This window comes from Bufo bufo, chromosome 4, assembly GCF_905171765.1.
Source record: "Bufo bufo chromosome 4, aBufBuf1.1, whole genome shotgun sequence".
NCBI lineage: Eukaryota > Metazoa > Chordata > Amphibia > Anura > Bufonidae > Bufo > Bufo bufo.
In genome coordinates this window covers 98,230,254-98,255,229 of record NC_053392.1, presented here as the reverse complement: position 1 = coordinate 98,255,229, position 24,976 = coordinate 98,230,254, and the positions used below count along the sequence as shown (strand labels likewise).

The following is a 24,976-nucleotide window of genomic DNA, read 5'->3' as shown; positions in this document are numbered from 1 at the left end:
TATTCGAATTTGCGATATTTCGCGAATACTTTGTAGAATATTCGTCATATATTCGCGAATTTGAGAATTCGCAATTATTTTCTTGATTGCGAAAATTGGCAATGTAATATTCGTGCAATGCGCGCGCAATACAGGCGTGGGTCACTTTTGCTACATTTTCCAAGCTGCTAGAAATTTCCTGAGACGGGAGAAAATGGTTGGCACGGCGGAACATTAAAAATGGCTTTATATGCAGTTAGAGTGCTCCAATATATTCGTGATTGAGCTAATCGGCACTAATGATGTGAATATTTTTGCGCAATACATGCAACTTCACATTTTAGCAGGTCTAACTACATATTACTGATTGGTACACTATGTATTGTGACATCACAGTACTATGTCTGTATGGACAGCAGAACCTTTCACACTACCTAACACCCTGCACTGGAATCAGCTACACTATACCAGGATATAACCTACACTGACTATCTCCCACTAACTATCTGTATTATATATAAGCTAACTAACTAACTAACAAACTAACTAACTAATATAATGAGTGGAAAGCACAGAGCACAGCAATGTCACTGCTCTCTCTCTCTCTCTCTCTCTCTCTCTCTCTCTCTCAGAACTCCATAAAACTACAGAAGATGGCTGCTGGGGAGTTTCTTATATAGTTAGGGGTAGGCAACTTTCCTATTAGTTGCTAGGGATGTTGCTAAGCTCAGACAAATACATTGCAGCCTTCTCATTGGCCCACAAGCAATCAGCAGGGAGGGATCATGGGTTCAGATGAAAAATAAAATCTAGAATATTCGAAAATACGAATATACAGGGTGGGCCATTTATATGGATACACCTTAATAAAATGGGAATGGTTGGTGATATTAACTTCCTGTTTGTGGCACATTAGTATATGTGAGGGGGGAAACTTTTCAAGATGGGTGGTGACCATGGCGGCCATTTTGAATCCAACTTTTGTTTTTTCAATAGGAAGAGGGTCATGTAACACATCAAACTTATTGGGAATTTCACAATTGCCTTCAGATGACCCCAAAGATAAAAGTCTAAGGGGGTCAGATCGGAAGACCTTGGGGGCCATTCAACTGGCCCACGACGACTAATCCACTTTCCAGGAAACTGTTCATCTAGGAATGCTCGGACCTGACACCCATAATGTGGTGGTGGGTGCACCATCTTGCTGGAAAAACTTAGAGAACGTGCCAGCTTCAGTGCATAAAGAGGGAAACACATCATCATGTAACAATTTCGCATACCCAGTGACCCTCTTAGACTTCTATCTTTGGGGTCATCTGAAGGCAATTGTCTATGCTGTGAAGATACGAGATGTGCAGCACCTGAAACTACTGATACTGGAAGCCTGTGCTAGCATTTCTCCTGCGGTGTTCCTATCAGTGTGTGAAGAGTGGGAGAAGAGGGTTGCATTGACAATCCAACACAATGGGCAGCACATTTTATAAGTGGTCAGAAACTTGTAAATAACTCATGAAAGAATAAAGTTACATTAAAACCAAGCACACCATTGTTTTTCTTGTGAAATTCCCAATAAGTTTGATGTGTCACATGACCCTCTTCCTATTGAAAAAACAAAAGTTGGATTCAAAATGGCCGACTTCAAAATATCCACCATGGTCACCACCCATTTTGAAAAGTTTCCCCCCTCACATATACTAATGTGCCACAAACAGGAAGTTAATATCACCAACCATTCCCATTTTATTTTTTTTATGTCTCCTGTTACAGCACTGAAACTGCCAGCTGATGGCTATACACTCGTTCTGCCAACAGCTATTTCTTCCAATCCTTCCATATATACGCATTTTCGACTTGGCTAAACATACATATGTGGTGAATGGGGAGAGGAAAGGAAGCTACTGCCAGACTCTTCCGGGAGCCACTTATCTTCCCACTAAAAAGGGCAATTGAATCCAACCTTCTGATCTTGCCGTTGGGGGAGAGTTCAGAGGCCTCCATATGCATCTTTATTTTCTTAACTAAGAAAGGGGTCAATCTAGAAGATTTGTCTCCTGAAGCCCTCAAGGAATGTTCTATCGTCAATGCATTATTATTTTCTGATCCTATCGTGAGACATCCATCTTGTTTATCTACAGATTATTGCTGAGGTAGATGCCTCTCATGTGGAAGTAGGTGCTGTACTTTTCCTGCGGACCATAACTTACACCCATGTGTCTTCTTCTCCTGGAAGTTTTTTGCTGCAGAATGGAACTATGTCATAGAAATTTCTGAGTTGTTGGTCATTAAATGGGCTTTTGAAGACTGGTGATTAGATGAAGGGAGTCAGGTTTATGGTTATTGTCTATATATACCATAAAATCTTTTATATATAGAATCTGCTTAAGAGCTTAACCCTAGACAGGCTAGATAGGCTTTTTCTAGGATTGTCATTACTTTCTGTACAGGTTCCAAAAACATTATCATTCCTCCTCGTAAAATGGCAAGGTTAATATGCAATATTTCTGCTTTGGTCTTGCGTTCTCAAACTCAGGGACCTAAAGGCAAACCTGCTGCACTTTTGTTTGTACCTAGAAACCTTAGGTCTTCTGCACTCTCAGAAAGACAAGGGAGCACCATGTATTAGAGGAAACATTAGGGAAATGATAATACTTTGTCACAAAGCGCATTCCTTTGTTGTATGTAAAGGGCACAATGAGGGGGAATGGCAATCGTGCCGCCCTCCCTCATTAAACCCCCTCAGATGCTACGTTCACCGCTGATCCCGGCATCGGATGCTACAATTGAGGCCTTTCAGGGGTTTAACAGGTTAAATAACCTTAAAAATTGCTTGCAGAGAGGCAGTTGTGGCCATATTGATTGAAGACACCACGTGAAATCTTGCGTGATGATGTGATGTTATCACTGATGGGAACATCACATATCACTCCATGCAAGATTTTTTGCGGTATCTTCAATGAAGATGGCCAAGACGGCCTCTCCGCGAGAAAGTTAAGTGAGTATGTTTTTTATTTTTTTTACTGCCATTTCAGGAAAAATTTATTTGTAACCCTTCGCAGCGAATCAAATTTTTCCAGAAATTTGCTTGGCTTTGATTCACTCAACGCTACTCATAATTATGGCCCTAATGACACTACAAAAGCAAATTCTTAGATAGATTGGGCTCCCTGACAGATTCCTCCCTGACAGATAAACCATATAGCAATGTAATCTGACACCAGAAAACAGATGTCTTCATTCACAGTACAAATGTCTGTACTTTTCTTTTTCCTTTCTGACCAGTTTTCTTGCAAGATAATTTTTCAAAAATATCCTTTTCATATTTTTTTTTATTTTTATTTAGGTCAGTGTAATTTGACAAATCCACAATTTAAAATGCATATACTTATCTCATCATTAAATGCATATAACACCTACTTACTTTCTGGAGGTACCCTGTCTTTGTGTGGGCAACCTGATAAACTCCGATGGTGGGGATATAAGCCAGTCACATGACCTGTGCCATCACAGCCAGGGGTTGGACATTTGCTCTCTTTCTTCTCAGTCCGTGAGAGATCTATACAGGGAAAACAAAAAGCATAGTCATAAAAAGAATTCATATCAGACACTGTAGGAATAACATAGCACGTGCACCACCTACAGTAATACTGTAATCCTACCTGCCAACTATTATAAGTTATAAGTGACACACACTCCCCAAATTTTTCCTTGCATTAGCATCCCTTTTTGAAGACCACAGCCCATTTTCAGCATCATCCCCTCAATGTGTGTTTGAAAACTGGGGTTGAATTTGATGACCCAGTATCCCAGTGCCACATACAGTTAAAGTTCATCAAGGGGTACTTTGTGGGATGTACGAGGAGACTCCTGCACTACCTGATAGATTAGCCACATAACACTATGGTGTTCTAGGATGGTTCTGAGTTTAGTGGGTGGCACTTAATATCACAGTAAATTGTGAAGTGGGTAATAATACTGAATCGGACAGTAAAATGAGCATATTTGTTTAATCACAATGCAGGTTGGATATTTATTTTACAGGGCTCCAAATCCACTTTTACCCTTCACACAACCATCCAATAACATTATAAAAATCTGGCTTTAAAGGCTATGTACACCTTTGGAAGCATTTTTGGTTATGATTGCATTTTACTCATTTTTGGTTAACAATCATATTTTCAATTGGTTGTTATTAAAAATATTGAGCCATTCTGTCACAAAGGGTTAACTGTTTTTCTAGCTGTATGACTGATAAGGCTACTTTCACACTATCGTTTTTTTGTGGATCTGTCATGGATCTGCAAAAGCGCTTCCGTTACAATAATACAACCACATGCATCCGTCATGAACCGATCCGGTTGTATTATGTCTTCTATAGCCATGACGAATCTGTCTTGAACACCACTGAAAGTCAATGGGGGACGGATCCGTTTTCTATTATGCCAGATTGTGTCAGAGAAAACAGATCCATCCCCATTGACTTACATTGTGTGTCAGGACAGATCCGTCTTACTCCGCACCACATGGCGGACAGAAAAACGCTGCAGGCAGAGTTTTGGTGTCCGCCTCCAGAGCGGAATGGAGACTGAACGGAGGCAAAATGAAGCATTCTGAGCAGATCCTTTTCCATTCAGAATGCATTAGGGCAAAACGGATCCGTTTTAGACCGCTTTTGAGAGCCCTGAACGGATCTCACAAACGGAAAGTCAAAACGCTAGTGTGAAAGTAGCCTAATTTCACTTTATGCCAGTCATCTAATAACCCTTATGCCTAAACTACTAAGAGGACATAAACACTTATTTAAGCCACATTCTTATCAGTAAGATAAGGATTGAGCTATAATGAGAGTTTAGAATGTCAGAGAGCAGAGATAAGGAGCCTGTCAGCTCCCCAGATGACGGAAAAGACAGAAAATCCACAGGCTGCTACTACAGCATCTCAGCTATGTACAGAGAAAAAGGACTCCATATTTTTAATAAAGACCAATTGAAAAAATGATTTTTGCTCAAAATAAGTACAATGCATTAATAAAAAAAATTGCCCCCAAAGGTGTACATAGCCTTTAACCTTTTTTTTTTTTTTTTTTGCCAAACTGCTTGGGGAGTGAGTATGGTGTAAGGTACCTGTTAACTCTCTTGATGTGTCTTTTTTAGTAAGTACTTGCATTCCCCATGTAGTAACATTTATGGATCATCTACTCCTATGGCTCTCAGTTATGCCATTTCTCTGTTATCCCTACTATAGGTTTATGAATGAATTGCCAGCAGTTTGTAATAAAGTTCCATCTGAGTGTTGGGAGTGTGTCCCTGCACAGTCTGACACTCCCCAATCAGTGCTGCCTGTGTCAGACTGTGCATGGACACCCCCCCAACTGGTAATACCCAGAATGACCATTAGGGGCTATTCAAACAACCATGTTCATTTTGCAAACCACAAGCCACTGATTCGCAAAACGTTTTAAATGAAATTGCCCATTTTGATGAACTTTACCTTATTGTGTATGGCAGCCTTCAAACCTCAAATATGACACAATATGATGTCCACATGGACACATATTGCAGCATCACGTACCCTCTATTACACAGGGGCATGCCACATTTCATGCTGTATTACAGACAGTATATAATTCATGTGCACAATATTTAATGGCAGATATCAAGGTTCTGTGTCTACACGATTGTCATATGTAAGGATTTATAAGTTCACCTACATCACCCAGTCTTACAATTGGACATGAGTTACAGCTTGCTTTAAACAGAGAATACTTATATGCCTCCTACAGGAAGTTTTGTGCATTGTCCTGACCAGTGTCGGACTGGGGTGCCTAGGGCCCACCAGTAAAATTTATTTTCAGGGCCCACTCTACAGATACATTCAAATATTACCTGTTCACACAACAGCAGGCAGCGGCAAGATGCTACAAGGTGATTGATTATGGGGGTCCCCACAGTGAATTTAAGAAGGTGAGTCCCTGGGAAAAGAAGATACTAGTTGGCGGCCTCTGTACCTAGAAGTCATCTCAGCCACCTGATTACGTCAATAATAATAAACTGGGGAGTTTCTTAATTTATCTACCCAGTATCTTATATGAACATAGGCTGGCTGAGGTGCTGTACGATGTCTATCTATATCTAGTACAGTAACTATACTATGTCATGTCCCACTTGTGCAGGAGGTGGGAGACTAGGGGCCCACTTTGCTTAGGGGCTCTCCATGGCATTCACCTGTACCCCTGTGGGCCAATCAGAGCCTGGTCCTAACTGTGTATGGGGGTGTAGTGGCAAATGTCAGGGGGAAGGAGAATGGGGTTGTTAGGTTTCAACATGCCCAATCCCTTTGCTCTTAGGGGATATCCTTATTCAGGACACATGCAAGCTCGGCCGAGCCAAGAGTACAAGAATATACGGAAGGGGGATTGTGAGAGATAGCTATCAGAATGATATCTACAATGTATAGCCAGCTTACTGCATTCACAAGACATGGCTATTATGGCTTTAAACAAGCAGCTCTTGCAGCAAAGCAGTATTGTATCTACTAAATTACTACTAAATTACTAACCCGTCTAATCAATGCTATATAATTGGCAAATAGGCCAGACAAACGCTATTTTATCTTTCCAGATATCTTTTCAGGAGTAATTTTGTTTTACCGGTATATATTTTGTTTCCTTTTTTTTTTTTCTGTTTGTGTGTGTTTTTGGGTCTTCTTCTGATAATGAGACTTACTTTGCGAACATCATTGTGATAATTTGCAAAGACCCCCATTTAAAGTGCACTCAAAATCAGCCCCATCCACTCATTTGGAGGACCTTATTATGATCAATAACCCCTCCCTTTGACTGAACAATTTGTATTCATCTCAAACAGAGAGCAGCAATTCAGCTGCGAGTGGGAAGTGGCTCATTACAATGCACTGGCTTCCCTGCTGGTTCAGTATCCTTGTCTTATCACTCTTGCAGGTTAAAAAAAAAAGAATAAAAAAAAAAAGTGTTACATTTCACAGTTTTTTTCAAAGTGTTCTGTTTTAACACAGAACATGTACAGAGATGAGGTTTTCTGTACTTATTGCATAAAAGCAAAAGGCCACCTGCACTGAGGCAAAGCTCATTAAAACTGTTTTCTTTTGTACACCGTCCTCTTATCGACCTGTTAGGATAAACATATTTTCTAATGTATCAAAGTGATTGGGTTAAATTTTAATTTGAATTTACTCCTTTTCTTCGACCAGCGCCTCATATCATGTGGATTTTACATTAGGATGGTGTCAAATTGCTTGGTTGGCTGAGAGAAGGCACCAAGGAAATGAGAATATATGAACCTTACAGTATTGGATTCCCTTCTTGGCCTTTTAGCTAAGATCAAGTTTAGTATCTGTTCTTATCCTGGTGGTTTAGTGTGGGCCACCAGAATGAGAGCAGAGAACCATACGGTCGTTCCTAGGGTGTAGGGCTTGGGACATTAGTGCCTATGCTAGGTGACCAAGGGATCGTCGGATTGAAGCCAGGGGCTGAGATGTGTTTGAAAGCCCGAGGTGCAGAAGTACCCCAGGAGTGTTTACCCTGGGGTGCCTGAACTCACTGGGGTTTGGATCTCACTGAGTGACGGCACATTTGCACGCTCTTCACTTTCGCACATTGTGAGCGCAGTCATCTCTATTCTTTGCCCAGCCATTAGGCCTGGCTTAAGGAAGAGGAATTTTTATAATTCCGTCCGGATGTCCGGGCTGAGCTTCAGCACACATTCCCTTATTTTTTTTTTCTGTTCGTCGTGTGCTCACTTTCCACGTTTGTTTGTCACAAGGATTTTCAGGGTTGCGGCACCCTTATGGGTTACCCCCCTGACGTCTAGGAGTGTGGGTGTTGCCATCTGGTTCATCACCCCCCTGCAAAACCCCTTGGGCTCTCCCTCCAGGGAGAGCCCAGACCTAGTATTGTTGAGCTCTGTCCCGACACATGGGGTGGCAACCTAGGTGGAGGCCGGAGCACAGATTGGCGTACTCCCGGCAGATGCCTTTTGGCCCAGAGGGACTGGGAAAGGTTTATGGGGGGCCCTTATCGTATGGAGAGGGCCTGCGACCGCAACCTTGTGCACGTTTTTGTGTGGCACGCTGCACAATTTTGTTGCACGGGTGACGAAAGCACGCTCCTCGGGCAAAAAAATAATAATTTTATTCCAGGTTCGCCAAGTCAGGATTCAGTATAAAAATAATGCAGTAAAATTTTAAATGAAATTAATGCAATAAAATGTTTAGATACTAGATGAATTAGAGATGAGCGATGTTATCAAAAGTTCGATTTGGCTGCTTTGCCAAATTTCACAAAGAAATTCAATTTGTTACGAATTACTTTGTCACAAAATGCATTCCATTGTATGTAGTGGGTGCAATGATGGGGAACAGCGATTGTACTGCCCTTACCCCTCCCCCCCGTAATTGAACCCCTCAGATGCCGCATTCATTGCTGATTGCGGCATCTGACATTAACATTGAGGGCTTTCAGGGGTTAATCAGTGGTAAAAAAAACACCAATAAAACATACTCGCTTTATCCATTTGCGCGCAGAGAGGCCATTGTGGCTATCTTTATTGAAGAAACCATGCAAAATTTCACCGGGTGCATTGATGTCATCAGTGGTTTCATCATTACGCGGTTTCTTCAATCTAAATGGCCACGATGGCCTCTCTGTAAGCAAATGGATAAGGTGAATATGCTTTTTTTTTACCGCCATTTCAGGAAAAATGTATTCGTTACCACGAAGAATTAGGAAATTAGGGTTCGTGGCAAATCAAAATTTTCCTTAAATTCGATCGAAGTCCAAAGTAAATTTGTTTTATTTTGATTCGCTCAACACTAGTTATAACCATTACAGGGCTAAAACTGCAGGGCTACTATGTGCACTTTGCATAAATTGTCTAAACCTATCAATTGTTAAAAGTTGTTCTCCTTTAAAAAAATTCTCATTGTTCCCATGATGCAGGTAAAATGAAAAAATGAAATAGGTTTGCAAATAATCTTGAGAAAAATACTCTACCTTTTTCTTTACATATTTACTATGTAGTACAATGTGTCTCCATGGTTACAGACTACGAACAAACCCCCTGTGTAGTCTGTTATTGCAGGGATGCTTTATTCTGTCCCATTCATCTTGCTAAATTAAAGTCAGTGGAGAGATTAGTTTCGCACTAGGAATTTTAGATCCGGCAGCGATCTGGATCTCTCTGGATTCCGGCATTGCCAGAAGCTACCGCATCATTGTCAGGTAGTGTCCAGCAATGCCAGATCCAGACATCCAACGCTAGTTTAGCGTGGAACTTGCCTCATAAAGTAGGGGACTTCCAGGTAGCATGACTATAGGAGCAACATTTTCATGGTTTGTTTGGAACCATGGAGACACATATGTCTACATAGAATCTATAGACACAAAACTCTAGAATAACTTAAAATGGTTATATGCTAATTTTATATTTATTTAGGATGTACTAAAGCAATGAAAAAATATATCCCTCAACTTGAGGACATGTGGTAAATGTAGTATTCCAAAATTTTTGGGCAAGGATAAAAGTTGTCATCCACCTACATAAAGAGGACAGGCATCAATCAGTCAATTCTGTTATCTTAAATAATTGATAGCATTGAGCAAATTTAAATAATATCAAATAAGTATTTCTCAAATAAGTTCAATTATGAATAAATTAATGCTGGACTGGTTCTCCAGGAAATAGACTTGGTCAGCTGAGCTTCTTATTTAGTATACAATCAGTCCATAATAGTAGGAAATTGAGGGCACTGTCTTAGTTATAAGAGCCCTCCCCAATGTTCCCAAAAGTGCTAAAACAATAAAAGACCACTTTCCACTTAGTTTCCCACTGTTTCCAGCACTGCGGCTCCAGTCCGCACCTCAGGTTTTGGCTGTAGCAGTGTAGCTGTGTATGGCATGTGACCACTGCAGGCAATCACTGGCCTCAGTGGTACATGACATGAGATCATAGAAGTTATGCCTGTAAATAGAAGTGAGGGTCGGAGCTGCGAAGCTAGAATTGGAGGAGTAAGTGGACAGCTTTACATTGATTCTGCAACTGCAAAATTAAAGGGAATCTGTCACCTGCTTTTACCATTTTAAGCTGGCACCATCTCCTATGTTGACTAAAGTACCTTATTTCCAGCAGTCTTCTTTTCACTTTATTTCGTTTTGTAGTTTTGATATAAAAGTGCTTTTTATGTTATGCTAATTAGGGTCCAAGGTGCCCAGAGGGGTGTTTTTTTCACTCTCCGGAGCCCAGTGACGCCCCCCTGCAGTGCCCAGCCCGCCTTAATTTGAATTCCAAGAACGCCTCCTGATCATCAAATAACCTCCCACAGCCCCGGCAAATGGTTCCGCCCCCTCCCCACGTCATAGTCTACCTTATAGAAATGCCCCGTCCTTCTTCCTGTCTGCGGCCAGAAAACTCGCGCAGGCGCAGTACTGCCAGCGGCCTGCGCGATCATCAACCTCCTGAGGGCAACAGCGCTCAGGTCACATCACTGGGCTCGGCGTATGTCCAGTGAGACTTTTGAGGCTGTTGCCCTCAGGAGGTTGATGATCGCACAGGCCGCTGGCAGTACTGCGCCTGCGCGAGTTTTCTGGCCGCAGACAGGAAGAAGGACGGGGCATTTCTATAAGGTAGACTATGACGTGGGGAGGGGGCGGAACCGTTTGCCGGGGTGTGGGAGGTTATTTGATGATCAGGAGGCGTTCTTGGAATTCAAATTAAGGCGGGCTGGGCACTGCAGGGGGGCGTCACTGGGCACCAGAGTGAAAAAAACACCCCTCTGGGCACCTTGGACCCTAATTAGCATAACAGAAAAAGCGCTTTTATATCAAAACTACAAAACGAAATAAAGTAAAAAGAAGACTGCTGGAAATAAGGTACTTTAGTCAACATAGCGATGGTGCCAGCTTAAAATGGTAAAAGCAGGTGACAGATTCCCTTTAAAGCTAAAGTCTTCATTAAGAACTTCTTTACATTTTGCTGCTGTACAGTTTGGGCAACTCTTTCCCTTAGCTACTGTAGCTGTCCTGTTTTTTCTGACATAGATCTAACAGCATACATTGCTTCTCTTCTGGCTCTAGTTGGCTCTCTCTGCTCTCCCCATCTCTTCTCTCAGTATTAGCAGCTAGGAGGGTGCTCTGCATTCAGAGGGTGGATGGGAGTAAAAGCATCCAAGTGAATGGCATATCATACAGACTGCATTGTGTGCATCAGTGTGTAGATTAGAAGGAAAGCAAACATAAGGTAGTTTGCAGAAGGAGTAGAATCAGACAGACTATGTATGAGTGTAGAGAATAAAGAGAGTACCTATGCAAACTCTGCAGGGAGGGAGACATGACGCTCCTCGGCATCAGTGTCTGTTAGCACAAGAGTGAAAAAATCCCCCATGAGCTGTAGAATAAGAACTCGGTCCAGGAATTGAGCTGTGCTGATAGATGAGACCTAGTGAAGACATCAGCATCCTGGACAATCCATCAGCATTACATTCTTTGTATTTTTATTTTTTTAAATAATGCTGTTTCTTAGGGTGCATTCACACGACCATATAAATGGATCCGCATCTGTTCCGCAAATTTGCGGAACGGGTGCGGACCCATTCATTTCAATGGGGTCGCAAAATTCGCAGACAGCACACCGTGTGCTGTCCGCATCCGTTGTTCCATTCCGTGGCCCCGCAAAAAGATAGAGCATGTCCTATTCTTGTCCAATTCTTAGGCATTCTCTATATAGTGCTGGCCATGTGCGGTCCGCAAATTGCGGAACGCACGCGGCCAGTATCTGTGTTTTGCGGATCCGCAATTTGCGGACCGCAAAGCACTTACGGTCGTGTGAATGCACCCTTAAGCTTATTTTTTAAGACTTATTTTATAATGTTGCAACTAACAAAAAAAAACATAATTTAATTGCTATTTTTTGCAACTATGTGTAAAGAGGTATCTCCAAAAGAAGAGGACCATCTCGCCTCTGACTTTCTAACAAATCTTGGGATTTGACAAGGGAATATAGCCAAGCCAGATATCCATCTGTAGACATCTATTTCGGGGTGCTTGCGCCTCATCAGTCTGCAATGCAGGGCCACCGACCGAGTGCCCGTCGTCTGCAGACCCATTCACTTGAATAGGGTCCGTGATCCGCATCTGACAGTCTGCATCGCAAAAAAGTAGTGCATGCGCTACTTTTTTGCGGTGCGGAGACACAGGCAGAAAACCCATAGGAGCATTCCGTAGTGCTTCCGTTCTGCAACACACCGTATCTCCCAGATTTCGGACCCACTCAAGTGAATGTTTGTGGGCCGCAATACGGGCACAGCCGGGAAACGGCCGTATGCATGAGGCCTTAAGTAGATTCAGCACCTTGTCATTTTAACCATGTAAAAGATATGATAGTCCCTCGAGAAAATAAAATATGGTACATTTTTTATTCAGTGGTTGCTAACATAGTATTTATTATGCACAAATTTTGGAGTTGCATATGTAGCTGTATATAATGGTCATCCACACCACAAGATAAGACAAGAAGATAAAATTTGATTGACTCTGTAGTGTATGCTATGATCAAAAGTCTATCAAGGTTATGAATAGATGTCTTTCTTTTTCCCTTACAAACTATGTTAATTAGGAAACTACACATTTCTTAGATATCAAATAAAAGCTTTAAGAGATTTTATTGGGTTAAAAAAACACGGCTCCTTTCCCCCCCAAAAAATAGCACCAACCCTGTTCATTGGTTGTTTGTGGCATTGCAGATCAGCCCCATTCACTTTAAAAGAACTGAGCTTCAATACTATTAAGATGAGACATATTGACATGAAAGGCAACCAAAAGTCACCATAGAGCCTAGGCATCCAGTCTGTCTTGCTGAGTTGAATAATAGTTGCAAAAGTAAATACCCTGGGGCAGCTGTTGTAAAACTACAAATCCCATCATGCCCTGCTGTAGGCTGATAGCTGTAGGCAGACTGGGCATACTGGGAGTTGTAGTTTTACAACAGCTGGAGAGCCACAGTTTGCCCATCCCTGCCCTGGGGGCATGGAGTATTGCAAGTGAAAACTATGAGTGCTTTGGGGATACAACCAGCAAAGTGTCCAGAATGAAAAAAGGCCAGTAGAGATATGTCAGGTACTACAACACTCATTACCAAGCTTTATTTTTGGGATCACGGTTCCTTTAATGAATGCCTTATCAATAATTAGCATTTGTAAATGGCACCATTGCCAGGTAAATCTGCAAGGTGAAATTACCCTTTCGAAATGATGAACATTAGTTGAAAGTAACTCAACCAACAAGATTCATCAGTATAATCCCGGGCTCAGAGGACTAATTTCATCGCTACTTATAGACATTACACACGAGGGGATTGCCTTACGTTCCTTGTTGGCAAAAAGACAAGTTTCTTCTTTTAATACAAATAATCTACTTTAATTAGTTCTGCTACTAGAAAATGTAGAGAGTGACAACTAGGCAATGTTATAACGATGAAGGATGTCACCAGACAGTATTATGAAATATGGGTAATCTACAAAGACTGGAAAGAGAGAAACACAAAGATGGAGCTAAGTGCTATAATTAATACCTGTTCAGGGGCTTCCAGGATTTATACGCTCAGTCTGCAGCAGTCACTTTTACCTCCCGTAAATGATGAGTGATGATTAACACACATCTTTTGCTACAGCAATGTCTTCAAAAGTGGTAAAAGTAGAAAAATAGGTAGGTGGCACTCACCACTGTATAATAAACATCATTTCCTCCAAGGACAAAAGAAACAAGGCCTGGGGCAAGACAGCTCACACACAGTGTACAAAAATGGAGACGGCCGTTTCGCGCAACACGCGCTTCTTCAGGCCCCTGACGTCAGCATGCATGTATGCACTCTACTTATACGTCGCCATAAATCTTTCATACATACTTCTGATTGTTTTCCCAATGTAAAAACGTCCACATTGACAGAGCACTACATACAGTTGCAAGAAAAAGTATGTGAACCCTTTGGAATAATATGGATTTCTGCACAATTTGGTCATAAAATGTGATCTGATCTTCATCTAAGTCACAACAATAGACAATCACAGTCTGCTTAAACTAATAACACACAAAAAATTAAATGTGACCATGTTTTTATTGAACATACCATGTAAACATTCATAGTGCAGGTGGAAAAAGTATGTGAACCCTTGCATTTAACAGGTTGAACCTCCTTTGGCAGCAATAACTTCAATCAAACATTTCCTGTAGTTGCAGATCAGACGTGCACAACGGTCAGGAATAATTCTTGACCATTCCTCTTTACAGAACTGTTTCAGTTCAGCAATATTCTTGGGATGTCTGGTGTGAATCGCTTTCTTGAGGTCATGCCACAGCATCTCAATCGGGTTGAGGTCAGGACTCTGATAGGGCGTATTTTCTTCTGTTTAAGCCATTCTGTTGTTGATTTACTTCTATGCTTTGGGTTGTTGTCCTGTTGCAACACCCATCTTCTGTTGAGCTTCAGCTGGTGGACAGATGGCCTTAAGTTCTCCTGATAAACTTGGGAATTCTTGATAAACTTGGGAATTCATTTTTCCTTCGATGATAGCAATCCGTCCAGGCCTTGACGCAGCAAAGCAGCCCCAAACCATGATGCCCCCACCACCATACTTCACAGTTGGGATGAGGTTTTGATGTTGGTGTGCTGTGCCTCTTTTTCTCCACACATAGTGTTGTGTGTTTCTTCCAAACAACTCAACTTTGGCTTCATCTGTCCACAGAATATTTTGCCAGTACTGCTGTGGAACATCCAGGTGCTCTTGTGCAAACTGTAAACGTGCAGCAATGTTTTTTTGGACAGCAGTGGCTTCCTCTGTGTTATCCTCCCATGAAATCCATTCTTGTTTAGTGTTTTACCTATCGTAGATTCGCTAACAGGGATGTTAGCATATGCCAGAGACTTTTGTAAGTTTTAAGCTGACACGCTAGGATTCTTCTTCACCTCATTGAGCAGTCTGTGCTGTGCTCTTGCAGTCATCTTTACAGGACGGCCACTCCTAGGGAGAGTAGCAGCAGTGCTGAACTTTCTCCATTTATAGACAATTTGTCTTACCGTGGACTGATGAACAGCAAGGCTTTTGGAGATACTTTTATGACCCTTTCCAGCTTTATGCAAGTCAACAATTCTTAATCGTAGGTCTTCTGAGAGCTCTTTTGTGCGAGGCATCATTCACATCAGGCAATGCTTCTTGTGAAAAGCAAACCCAGAACTGGTGTGTGTTTTTTATAGGGCATGGCAGCTGTAACCAACACCTCCAATCTCATCTCATTGATTGGACTCCAGTTGGCTGACACCTCACTACAATTAGGTCTTGGAGATGTCATTAGTCTAGGGGTTCACATACTTTTTCCACCTGCACTGTGAATGTTTACATGGTGTGTTCAATAAAAACAAGGTAACATTTAATTCTTCGCGTGTTATTAGTTTAAGCAGACTGTGATTGTCTATTGTTGTAACTTAGATGAAGATCAGATCACATTTTATGACCAATTTGTGCAGAAATCCATATAATTCCAAAGGATTCACATACTTTTTCTTGCAACTGTATACTACAAATGTACTTCTACATGTAATGAAACTGGTCACCTTATGTTGAATCTCTCCAAAATTAAGGGCTTTTCCTTGTAAATTGTACTGGCAGAAAGAACAATTACCACACCTAAAATTGCCCTTTAGGTGTGACCTGAAGAAGCGCGTGTTGTGAGAAACGGCCGTCACCATTTTTGTACACTGTTACTTTTATCCTTGGAGGAAAAAAGGACTTTGTTTTTTATACAGTAAAGAGTGCCACCTATCAATTTTTCTACATTTACCACATTTGTTCTCTTGAGGCTGGAGTACCACATCGACTCTGCTGGATGTACATGTGCGGAGACGCTTGCAAGGTATTTGTTTGGGACTGGAGCTGTGCCGCCTACACTTTATCTACCTATTTATCAATGTCTTCAAAAGTGTTTGGTATATTTAATATATGAAATGCATACATATTAAGCTGATATGACGTTATCATTAGTGTTGGGTGAGCATACTCGGCCGAACACCAATTCAGCTCGAGCATCGCTATGCTCGGCACATCGCGGTGTTCGACCGAATATCGTGTGTGCTTGAGCGACATGTCAGTGTATTTAAATCTCATTTAGCCTCTATTTCTGAGAAGTTTCTGTCAGGATTCAAACTCACAACCTTCTACATTACAGCCAAGAATGTTAACCACTACACTATAGAGCTGCATGGCCAGTTACTTAAAAAAATAAAAAAAGTAGTAGTAAGTATTCCTATACAGCAGAAGTCTCATATTTTATTTATTTTTTCAGTAACTGGCCATGCAGCTGTATAGTGTAGTGGTTAACATCCTGGGCGGTAATGTAGAAGGTTGTGAGTTTGAATCCCATCAGAAACTTTTCAGAAATAGAGGCTAAATTAAATTTATATATTTTAGATTTTTTTTAGTAATTGTAAAAAATGTATAATTACTAATATATATATATATATATATATATATATATGAATATATATATATATATATATATATATATATACATATATATATTGGCAAATACCGCAGCAGCACAGTCAGACAGTGTGCACTGGGTGCAATTCCTCACGGAGGCCGGATTCTCCTCCACAATGTATGGCTAAAATGTTATGGCTAAAACATCAGTAGTAGTTTCCCACATATTATGCATTCATATATATCAAAAGTATGAATATATATATATATATATATATATATATGTATACTTTCCAAAAAACGAGGCAGCACTTCCAGATTTCGGTGAAAGGGTGAAACACAGAAACATAGAATGTGTCGGCAGATAAGAACCATTTGGCCCATCTAGTCTGCCCAATATACTGAGTACAAGCTTGACAAAGGCCTCATTGAGTAGGCCGAAACGTTGCTGGGGAATAAAGTTTGGGGTCTTCACCCTTTCACCGAAATCTGGAAGTGCTGCCTCGTTTTTTGGAAAGTATATATATATATATATATATATATATATATTCATACTTTTGATATATATGAATGCATAATATGTGGGAAACTACTACTGATGTTTTAGCCATAACATATTTACATATATTATAATATATTATATATTATAATATATATACTATATGTAAATATATTATGCTAAAACTTATATAACTTAAATAAATATATATGTTCAAATTAAATTTAGCCTCTATTTCTGAAAAGTTTCTGACATGATTCAAACTCACAACCTTCTACATTACAATCCAGAATGTTAACCACTACACTATAAAGCTGCATGGCCAATAAAAAAAAATAAAAAAATAGTAAGTATTCCTATACAGCAGAAGACTCAGATTTTTTTTTCAAGTAACTGGCCATGCAGCTTTTTAGTGTAGTGGCTAAGATTCTTGTCTGTAATGTAGAAGGTTGTGAGTTCGAATCCCGCCAGTAGTGATGGACGAACATCTGCCGGGACGGATCGCAAACGCGATCAAATGTTCGCGAACTGCAAGTTCGCGGTGGGTCCCATTTATTTTAATGGCAGTTGAACCTGAAAAAACTTCAGCTCATATTTGCAGCCAAGAAATAATTACTAGAAGTGCACAAATAGTCCTACAACATGGACAATGACATACCAGATGTATTATTCGAATTTGCAATCTCCATTCATTATTTTTTTAAATGCAAAATATCAGCAATATAATTTTCGCGTACGCGCATGCGCACACCAGTTATAATTATTTTTTCCAATACTGTTTGTCACTGTGCGTAGCAGAGGGAACGCAGCAAAACCGCAAACAAATGCTGCTGTACCCAAATGCACTATATAGAAAGTATATTATTGATATATAACACCCTGTTTCTATCAGTTTTTTTGGGGGGGCGACTGGTATATCACACCAGTAATAATTATTTTTTCTAATTGCGTTTGTCACTCTGTGTAGCTGCAGTATCGCAGCAGAACCGTTCACCACTGCTGCACAATACAAATCCACTATAATATGCTTTCTATGTTAGAAAGTATATTATAAGTGTATTACACCCCTCTGTACTGCACACCTATCAATAGCACACCTATACCAGTCCTTAAAGGGACTTTTGTGGACCTATTTGATAGCGTTTTTGATTTAAATAAACTGGGTGTCCCCAAACACTGACTCCATATATGGACATAACTACAGTCGGGTCCATAAATATTGGGACACCAACACAATTCTAACATTTTTGGCTCTATACACCACCACAATGGATTTGAAATGAAACAAACAAGATGTGCTTTAACTGCAGACTGTAAGCTTTAATTTGAGGGTATTTACATCCAAATCAGGTGAACATTATAGGAATTACAACAGTTTGCATATGTGCCTCCCACTTGTTAAGGGACCAAAAGTAATGGGACAGAATAATAGTCATAAATCAAACTTTCACTTTTTAATACTTGGTCGCAAATTCTTTGCAGTCAATTACAACCTGAAGTCTGGAACGCATAGACCTCACCAGACGCTGGGTTTCATCCCTGGTGATGCTCTGCCAGGCCTCTACTGCAACTGTCTTCAGTTCCTACTTGTTCTTGGGGCATTTTCCCTTCAGTTTTGTCTTCAGCAAGTGAAATGCATGCTCAATCGGATTCAGGTCAGGTGATTGACTTGGCCATTGCATAACATTCCACTTCTTTCCCTTAAAAAACTCTTTGGTTGCTTTTGCAGTATGCTTTGGGTCATTGTCCATCTGCACTGTGAAGCGCCGTCCAATGAGTTCTGAAGCATTTGGCTGAATATGAGCAGATATTATTGCCCGAAACACTTCAGAATTCATCCTGCTGCTTTTGTCAGCAGACACATCATCAATAAATACAAGAGAACCAGTTCCATTGGCAGCCATACATGCCCACGCCATGACACTACCACCACCATGCCTCACTGATGAGGTGCGTTGCTTAGGATCATGAGCAGTTCCTTTCCTTCTCCACACTCTTCTCTTCCCATCACTTTGGTACAAGTTGATCTTGGTCTCATCTGTTCATAGGATGTTGTTCCAGAACTGTGAAGGCTTTTTTAGATGTCGTTTGGCAAACTCTAATCTGGCCTTCCTATTTTTGAGGCTCCCCAATGGTTTACATCTTGTGTGAACCCTCTGTATTCACTCTGGTGAAGTCTTCTATTGATTGTTGACTTTGACACACATACACCTACCTCCAGGAGAGTGTTCTTGATCTGGCCAACTGTTGGGAAGGGTGTTTTCTTCACCAGGGAAAGAATTCTTCAGTCATTCACCACAGTTGTTTTCCGTGGTCTTTCGGGTCTTTTGGTGTTGCTGAGCTCACCTGTGCATTCCTTCTTTTTAAGAATATTCCAAACAGTTGCTTTGGCCGCGCCTAATGTTTTTGCTCTCTCTCTGATGGGTTTGTTGTGTTTTTTCAGCCTAATGATGGCTTGCTTCACTGATAGTGACAGCTCTTTGGATCTCATCTTGAGAGTTGACAGCAACAGATTCCAAATGCAAATAGAACACTTGAAATAAACTCTGGACCTTTTATCTGCTCATTGTAATTGGGATAATGAGGGAATAACACACACCTGGCCATGAAACAGCTGAGAAGCCAATTGTCCCATTACTTTTGGTCCCTTAACAAGTGGGAGGCATATATGCAAACTGTTGTAATTCCTACACCGTTCACCTGATTTGCATGTAAATACTCTCAAATTAAAGCTGACAGTCTGCAGTTAAAGCACACACAAATCCATTGTGGTGGTGTATAGAGCAAAAAGTCTTAGAATTGTGTTGATGTCCCAATATTTATGGACCTAACTGTATATATGGAGTCAGAGCAGGGACTTCTAAGCTGTACTAGAGTCCTGACACCCTCCCCTCTTCAGAGCAGGGGGTGCCTGGCTTAATGCTCCGGTTCTCCCATTGACTTCCATTGTGCTCGAGTGCTCTGTAGAGCACCCGAGCATCGGGAAGTGTTCTACTCGAGCACACGAGCACTTTGGTGCTCGACCAACACTAGTTATCATTCTATTCTTCAGGATTTAAATTATGCCTCATTTTACAGTGGTAGATGACCTTGGCAGCTCTGCCCATGCAACTGAAGATGAAGAACCTGGTTGCTCTTGCAAATATACCAGGAAAGTAAGTCTGAATGGGGACATAGGCCGTAAAGACCAAATAGCATTCCTTGTGTGGCACACTTTTTCAGCCTTTTGTTTATTTTTCATGAAGTTCAAGTTCTTTTCATTGTGTTTTTGCAAGTGATATTGGTGGTGTCTTTTTTAATTTATTACATTTATAATATGCTTTTTCTGGCTTTTATCCAGTCCAGTCCTTTAGAGAAGGCTATGTGAAATAGTAGAAAAATGCCATTCCCAGATCATGATGCCATAAAAAAAAAACAGAAACAAAGACTGCGGACACCCTGCAAAAAACGTACCATAATGCCACAAACTAAAACTTCACAAACCAAAACACAATGGTCCACATTTACTACTACAGTTGTAAAAAGAGACTTAAAAGAGTCTTTAACTGTTCCATTTTGCAGAGTGGCTAATGCTGGGTGACAAATAAGATGCCCCTATAGACTGTCTAGTCACAGGTTACACCACCTATTTGCAGGCTTAGTTTACGCTAGAAATTCTGGAGCACAGACCACACCCCTTTCCTTTGAATCCACACCTCCATTTTCGTTAAACCGTGCTCACTTTTTAGAGACTAGATGTAAATAGAGAAGTGGCTAAAATAGGTTAATAAACTTGGAACAAGCATGTATCCCAGTTTTACCTGACGTAAATTGCCCCAGAATTCGGTGCATTCTGATTCATAAACTTCCATCACTGTTTGCACTGTGTTTTACTGTAGACTTTTATGTAACGGCAGCATTTTGGGGCAAGGAAAAAACTTTTACAAAAAAACCTCAGGAAAAGGTTAATGGAAAACTCTGTGTTTGAGATCACCCCAAAAGTGGTATCATGCTGACTAGCAGATAATACAACAGCTTTACCTGCACTCACATGTAAAACCAAGGACAAAAATCAAGACCCTAGTGGCCTAAGTCTTAGCTTACTGCAGAATACTAAGATGTCAGAGAATGTGAATCTGCAAATGTATGGTCATATTTCCCATTAGACACAAGAGTCATGGGCCTATAGGTGGTCCTGTGGGGAAAAATGCCTGCTTCTCCGGGCCAAGAGTGGATGATAGTTAATGCAGTGGGAGATGGTCCTGTAGTCTTTATTCACTATTTATATACACATGTACAGTACTACCTGTAAGTAGACATTAACCACCTCAGCCCCCAGTGCTTAAACACCCTGAAAGACCAGGCCACTTTTTACACTTCTGACCTACACTACTTTCACCGTTTATTGCTCGGTCATGCAACTTACCACCCAAATGAATTTTACCTCCTTTTCTTCTCACTAATAGAGCTTTCATTTGGTGGTATTTCATTGCTGCTGACATTTTACTTTTTTTGTTATTAATCGAAATTTAACGATTTTTTTGCAAAAAAATGACATTTTTCACTTTCAGTTGTAAAATTTTGCAAAAAAAACGACATCCATATAGAAATTTTGCTCTAAATTTATAGTTCTACATGTCTTTGATAACAAAAAAAATGTTTGGGTAAAAAAAAAAATGGTTTGGGTAAAAGTTATAGCGTTTACAAACTATGGTACAAAAATGTGAATTTCCGCTTTTTGAAGCAGCTCTGACTTTCTGAGCACCTGTCATGTTTCCTGAGGTTCTACAATGCCCAGACAGTACAAACACCCCACAAATGACCCCATTTCTGAAAGTACACACCCTAAGGTATTCGCTGATGGGCATAGTGAGTTCATAGAACTTTTTATTTTTTGTCACAAGTTAGCGGAAAATGATGATTTTTTTTTTTTTTTTTCTTACAAAGTCTCATATTCCACTAACTTTTGACAAAAAATAAAAAGTTCTATGAACTCACTATGCCCATCAGCGAATACCTTGGGGTCTCTTCTTTCCAAAATGGGGTCACTTGTGGGGTAGTTATACTGCCCTGGCATTCTAGGGGCCCAAATGTGTGGTAAGGAGTTTGAAATCAAATTCTGTAAAAAATGACCTGTGAAATCCGAAAGGTGCTCTTTGGAATATGGGCCCCTTTGCCCACCTAGGCTGCAAAAAAGTGTCACACATCTGGTATCTCCGTACTCAGGAGAAGGTGGGGAATGTGTTTTGGGGTGTCATTTTATATATACCCATGCTGGGTGAGAGAAATATCTTGGCAAAAGACAACTTTTCCCATTTTTTTATACAAAGTTGTCATTTGACCAAGATATTTATCTCACCCAGCATGGGTATATGTAAAAAGACACCCCAAAACACATTCCTCAACTTCTCCTGAGTACGGGGATACCAGATGTGTGACACTTTTTTGCAGCCTAGGTGGGCAAAGGGGCCCATATTCCAAAGAGCACCTTTCGGATTTCACTCCTCATTTTTTCCTGAATTTGATTTCAAACTCCTTACCACACATTTGGGCCCCTAGAATGCCAGGGCAGTATAACTACCCCACAAGTGACCCCATTTTGGAAAGAAGACACCCCAAGGTATTCCGTGAGGGGCATGGCGAGTTCCTAGAATTTTTTATTTTTTGTCACAAGTTAGTGGAAAATGATGATTTTTTTTTTTTTTTTTTTTTTCATACAAAGTCTCATATTCCACAAATTTGTGACAAAAAATAAAAACTTCCATGAACTCACTATGCCCATCAGCGAATACCTTGGGGTCTCTTCTTTCCAAAATGGGGTCACTTGTGGGGTAGTTATACTGCCCTGGCATTCTAGGGGCCCAAATGTGTGGTAAGGAGTTTGAAATCAATTCTGTAAAAATGACCTGTGAAATCCGAAAGGTGCTCTTTTGAATATGGGCCCCTTTGCCCACCTCGGCTGCAAAAAAGTGTCACACATCTGGTATCTCTGTATTCAGGAGAAGTTGAGAATGTGTTTTGGGGTGTCTTTTTACATATACCCATGCTGGGTGAGATAAATATCTTGGTCAAATGCCAACTTTGTATAAAAAATGGGAAAAGTTGTCTTTTGCCAAGATATTTCTCTCACCCAGCATGGGTATATATAAAATGACACCCCAAAACACATTCCCCAACTTCTCCCGATTACGGAGATACCAGATGTGTGACACTTTTTTGCAGCCGAGGTGGGCAAAGGGGCCCATATTCAAAAGAGCACCTTTCGGATTTCACAGGTCATTTTTTACAGAATTTGATTTCAAACTCCTTACCACACATTTGGGCCCCTAGAATGCCAGGGCAGTATAACTACCCCACAAGTGACCCCATTTTGGAAAGAAGAGACCCAAGGTATTCGCTGATGGGCATAGTGAGTTCATGGAAGTTTTTATTTTTTGTCACAAGTTAGTGGAATATGAGACTTTGTATGAAAAAAAAAAAAATAAGCATTTTCCACTAACTTGTGACAAAAATAAAAAATTCTAGGAACTCGCCATGCCCCTCACGGAATACCTTGGGTGTCTTCTTTCCAAAATGGGGTCACTTGTGGGTAGTTATACTGCCCTGGCATTTTCCAGGGGCCCTAATGTGTGGTAAGTAGGTAAATGACCTGTGAAATCCTAAAGGTGCTCTTTGGAATATGGGCCCCTTTGCCCACCTAGGCTGCAAAAAAGTGTCACACATGTGGTATCTCTGTATTCAGGAGAAGTTGGGGAATGTGTTTTGGGGTGTCTTTTTACATATACCCATGCTGGGTGAGATAAATATCTTGGTCAAATGCCAACTTTGTATAAAAAAATGGGAAAAAAGTTGTCTTTTGCCAAGATATTTCTCTCACCCAGCATGGGTATATATAAAATGGCACCCCAAACACATTCCCCAACTTCTCCGGATTACGGAGATACCAGATGTGTGACACTTTTTTGCAGCCGAGGTGGGCAAAGGGGCCCATATTCAAAGAGCACCTTTCGGATTTCACAGGTCATTTTTTACAGAATTTGATTTCAAACTCCTTACCACACATTTGGGCCCCTAGAATGCCAGGGCAGTATAACTAACCCACAAGTGACCCCATTTTGGAAAGAAGAGACCCCAAGGTATTCGCTGATGGGCATAGTGAGTTCATGGAAGTTTTTATTTTTTGTCACAAGTTAGTGGAATATGAGACTTTGTATGAAAAAAAAAAAAAAAAATAAGCATTTTCACTAACTTGTGACAAAAAATAAAAAATTCTAGGAACTCGCCATGCCCCTCACGGAATACCTTGGGGTGTCTTCTTTCCAAAATGGGGTCACTTGTGGGTAGTTATACTGCCCTGGCATTTCTCCAGGGGCCCTAATGTGTGGTAAGTAGGTAAATGACCTGTGAATCCTAAAGGTGCTCTTTGGAATATGGGCCCTTTGCCCACCTAGGCTGCAAAAAAGTGTCACACATGTGGTATCGCCGTATTCAGGAGAAGTTGGGGAATGTGTTTTGGGGTGTCATTTTACATATACCCATGCTGGGTGAGAGAAATATCTTGGCAAAAGACAACTTTTCCCATTTTTTTATACAAAGTTGGCATTTGACCAAGATATTTTCTCTCACCCAGCATGGGTATATGTAAAATGACACCCCAAAACACATTCCCCAACTTCTCCTGAGTACGGTGCGATACCAGATGTGTGACACTTTTTTTGCAGCCTAGATGCGCAAAGGTGCCCAAATTCCTTTTAGGAGGGCATTTTTAGACATTTGGATACCAGACTTCTTCTCACGCTTTGGGGCCCCTAGAATGCCAGGGCAGTATAAATACCCCACATGTGACCCCATTTTGGAAAGAAGACACCCCAAGGTATTCAATGAGGGGCATGGCGAGTTCATAGAAATTTTTTTTTTTTGGCACAAGTTAGCGGAATTGATATTTTTAATTTTTTTCTCACAAAGTCTCCCGTTCCGCTAACTTGGGACAAAAATTTCAATCTTTCATGGACTCAATATGCC

General features: G+C 40.7%; 1 protein-coding gene and 1 pseudogene across 2 annotated transcripts in view; one reads left to right on the top strand and one right to left on the bottom strand.

The window, feature by feature from the left end:
- MYT1L (myelin transcription factor 1 like) overlaps positions 1-24,976 on the bottom strand; it is a 246,238-nt gene that overhangs the window by 91,418 nt on the left and 129,844 nt on the right. Inside the window, exons 7-8 of one of the 2 annotated variants that reach the window (XM_040430992.1) lie at positions 16,960-16,965; positions 3,398-3,532 (exon numbers count right to left, since the gene is read on the bottom strand). In XM_040430992.1, coding sequence (XP_040286926.1) covers positions 3,398-3,532; positions 16,960-16,965 — 141 coding nt within the window. The remainder of the gene's footprint in view (positions 1-3,397; positions 3,533-16,959; positions 16,966-24,976) is intronic. The other variant, XM_040430991.1, reaches the window with a different exon arrangement.
- On the top strand, positions 7,308-7,402 carry LOC121000098 (annotated as a pseudogene).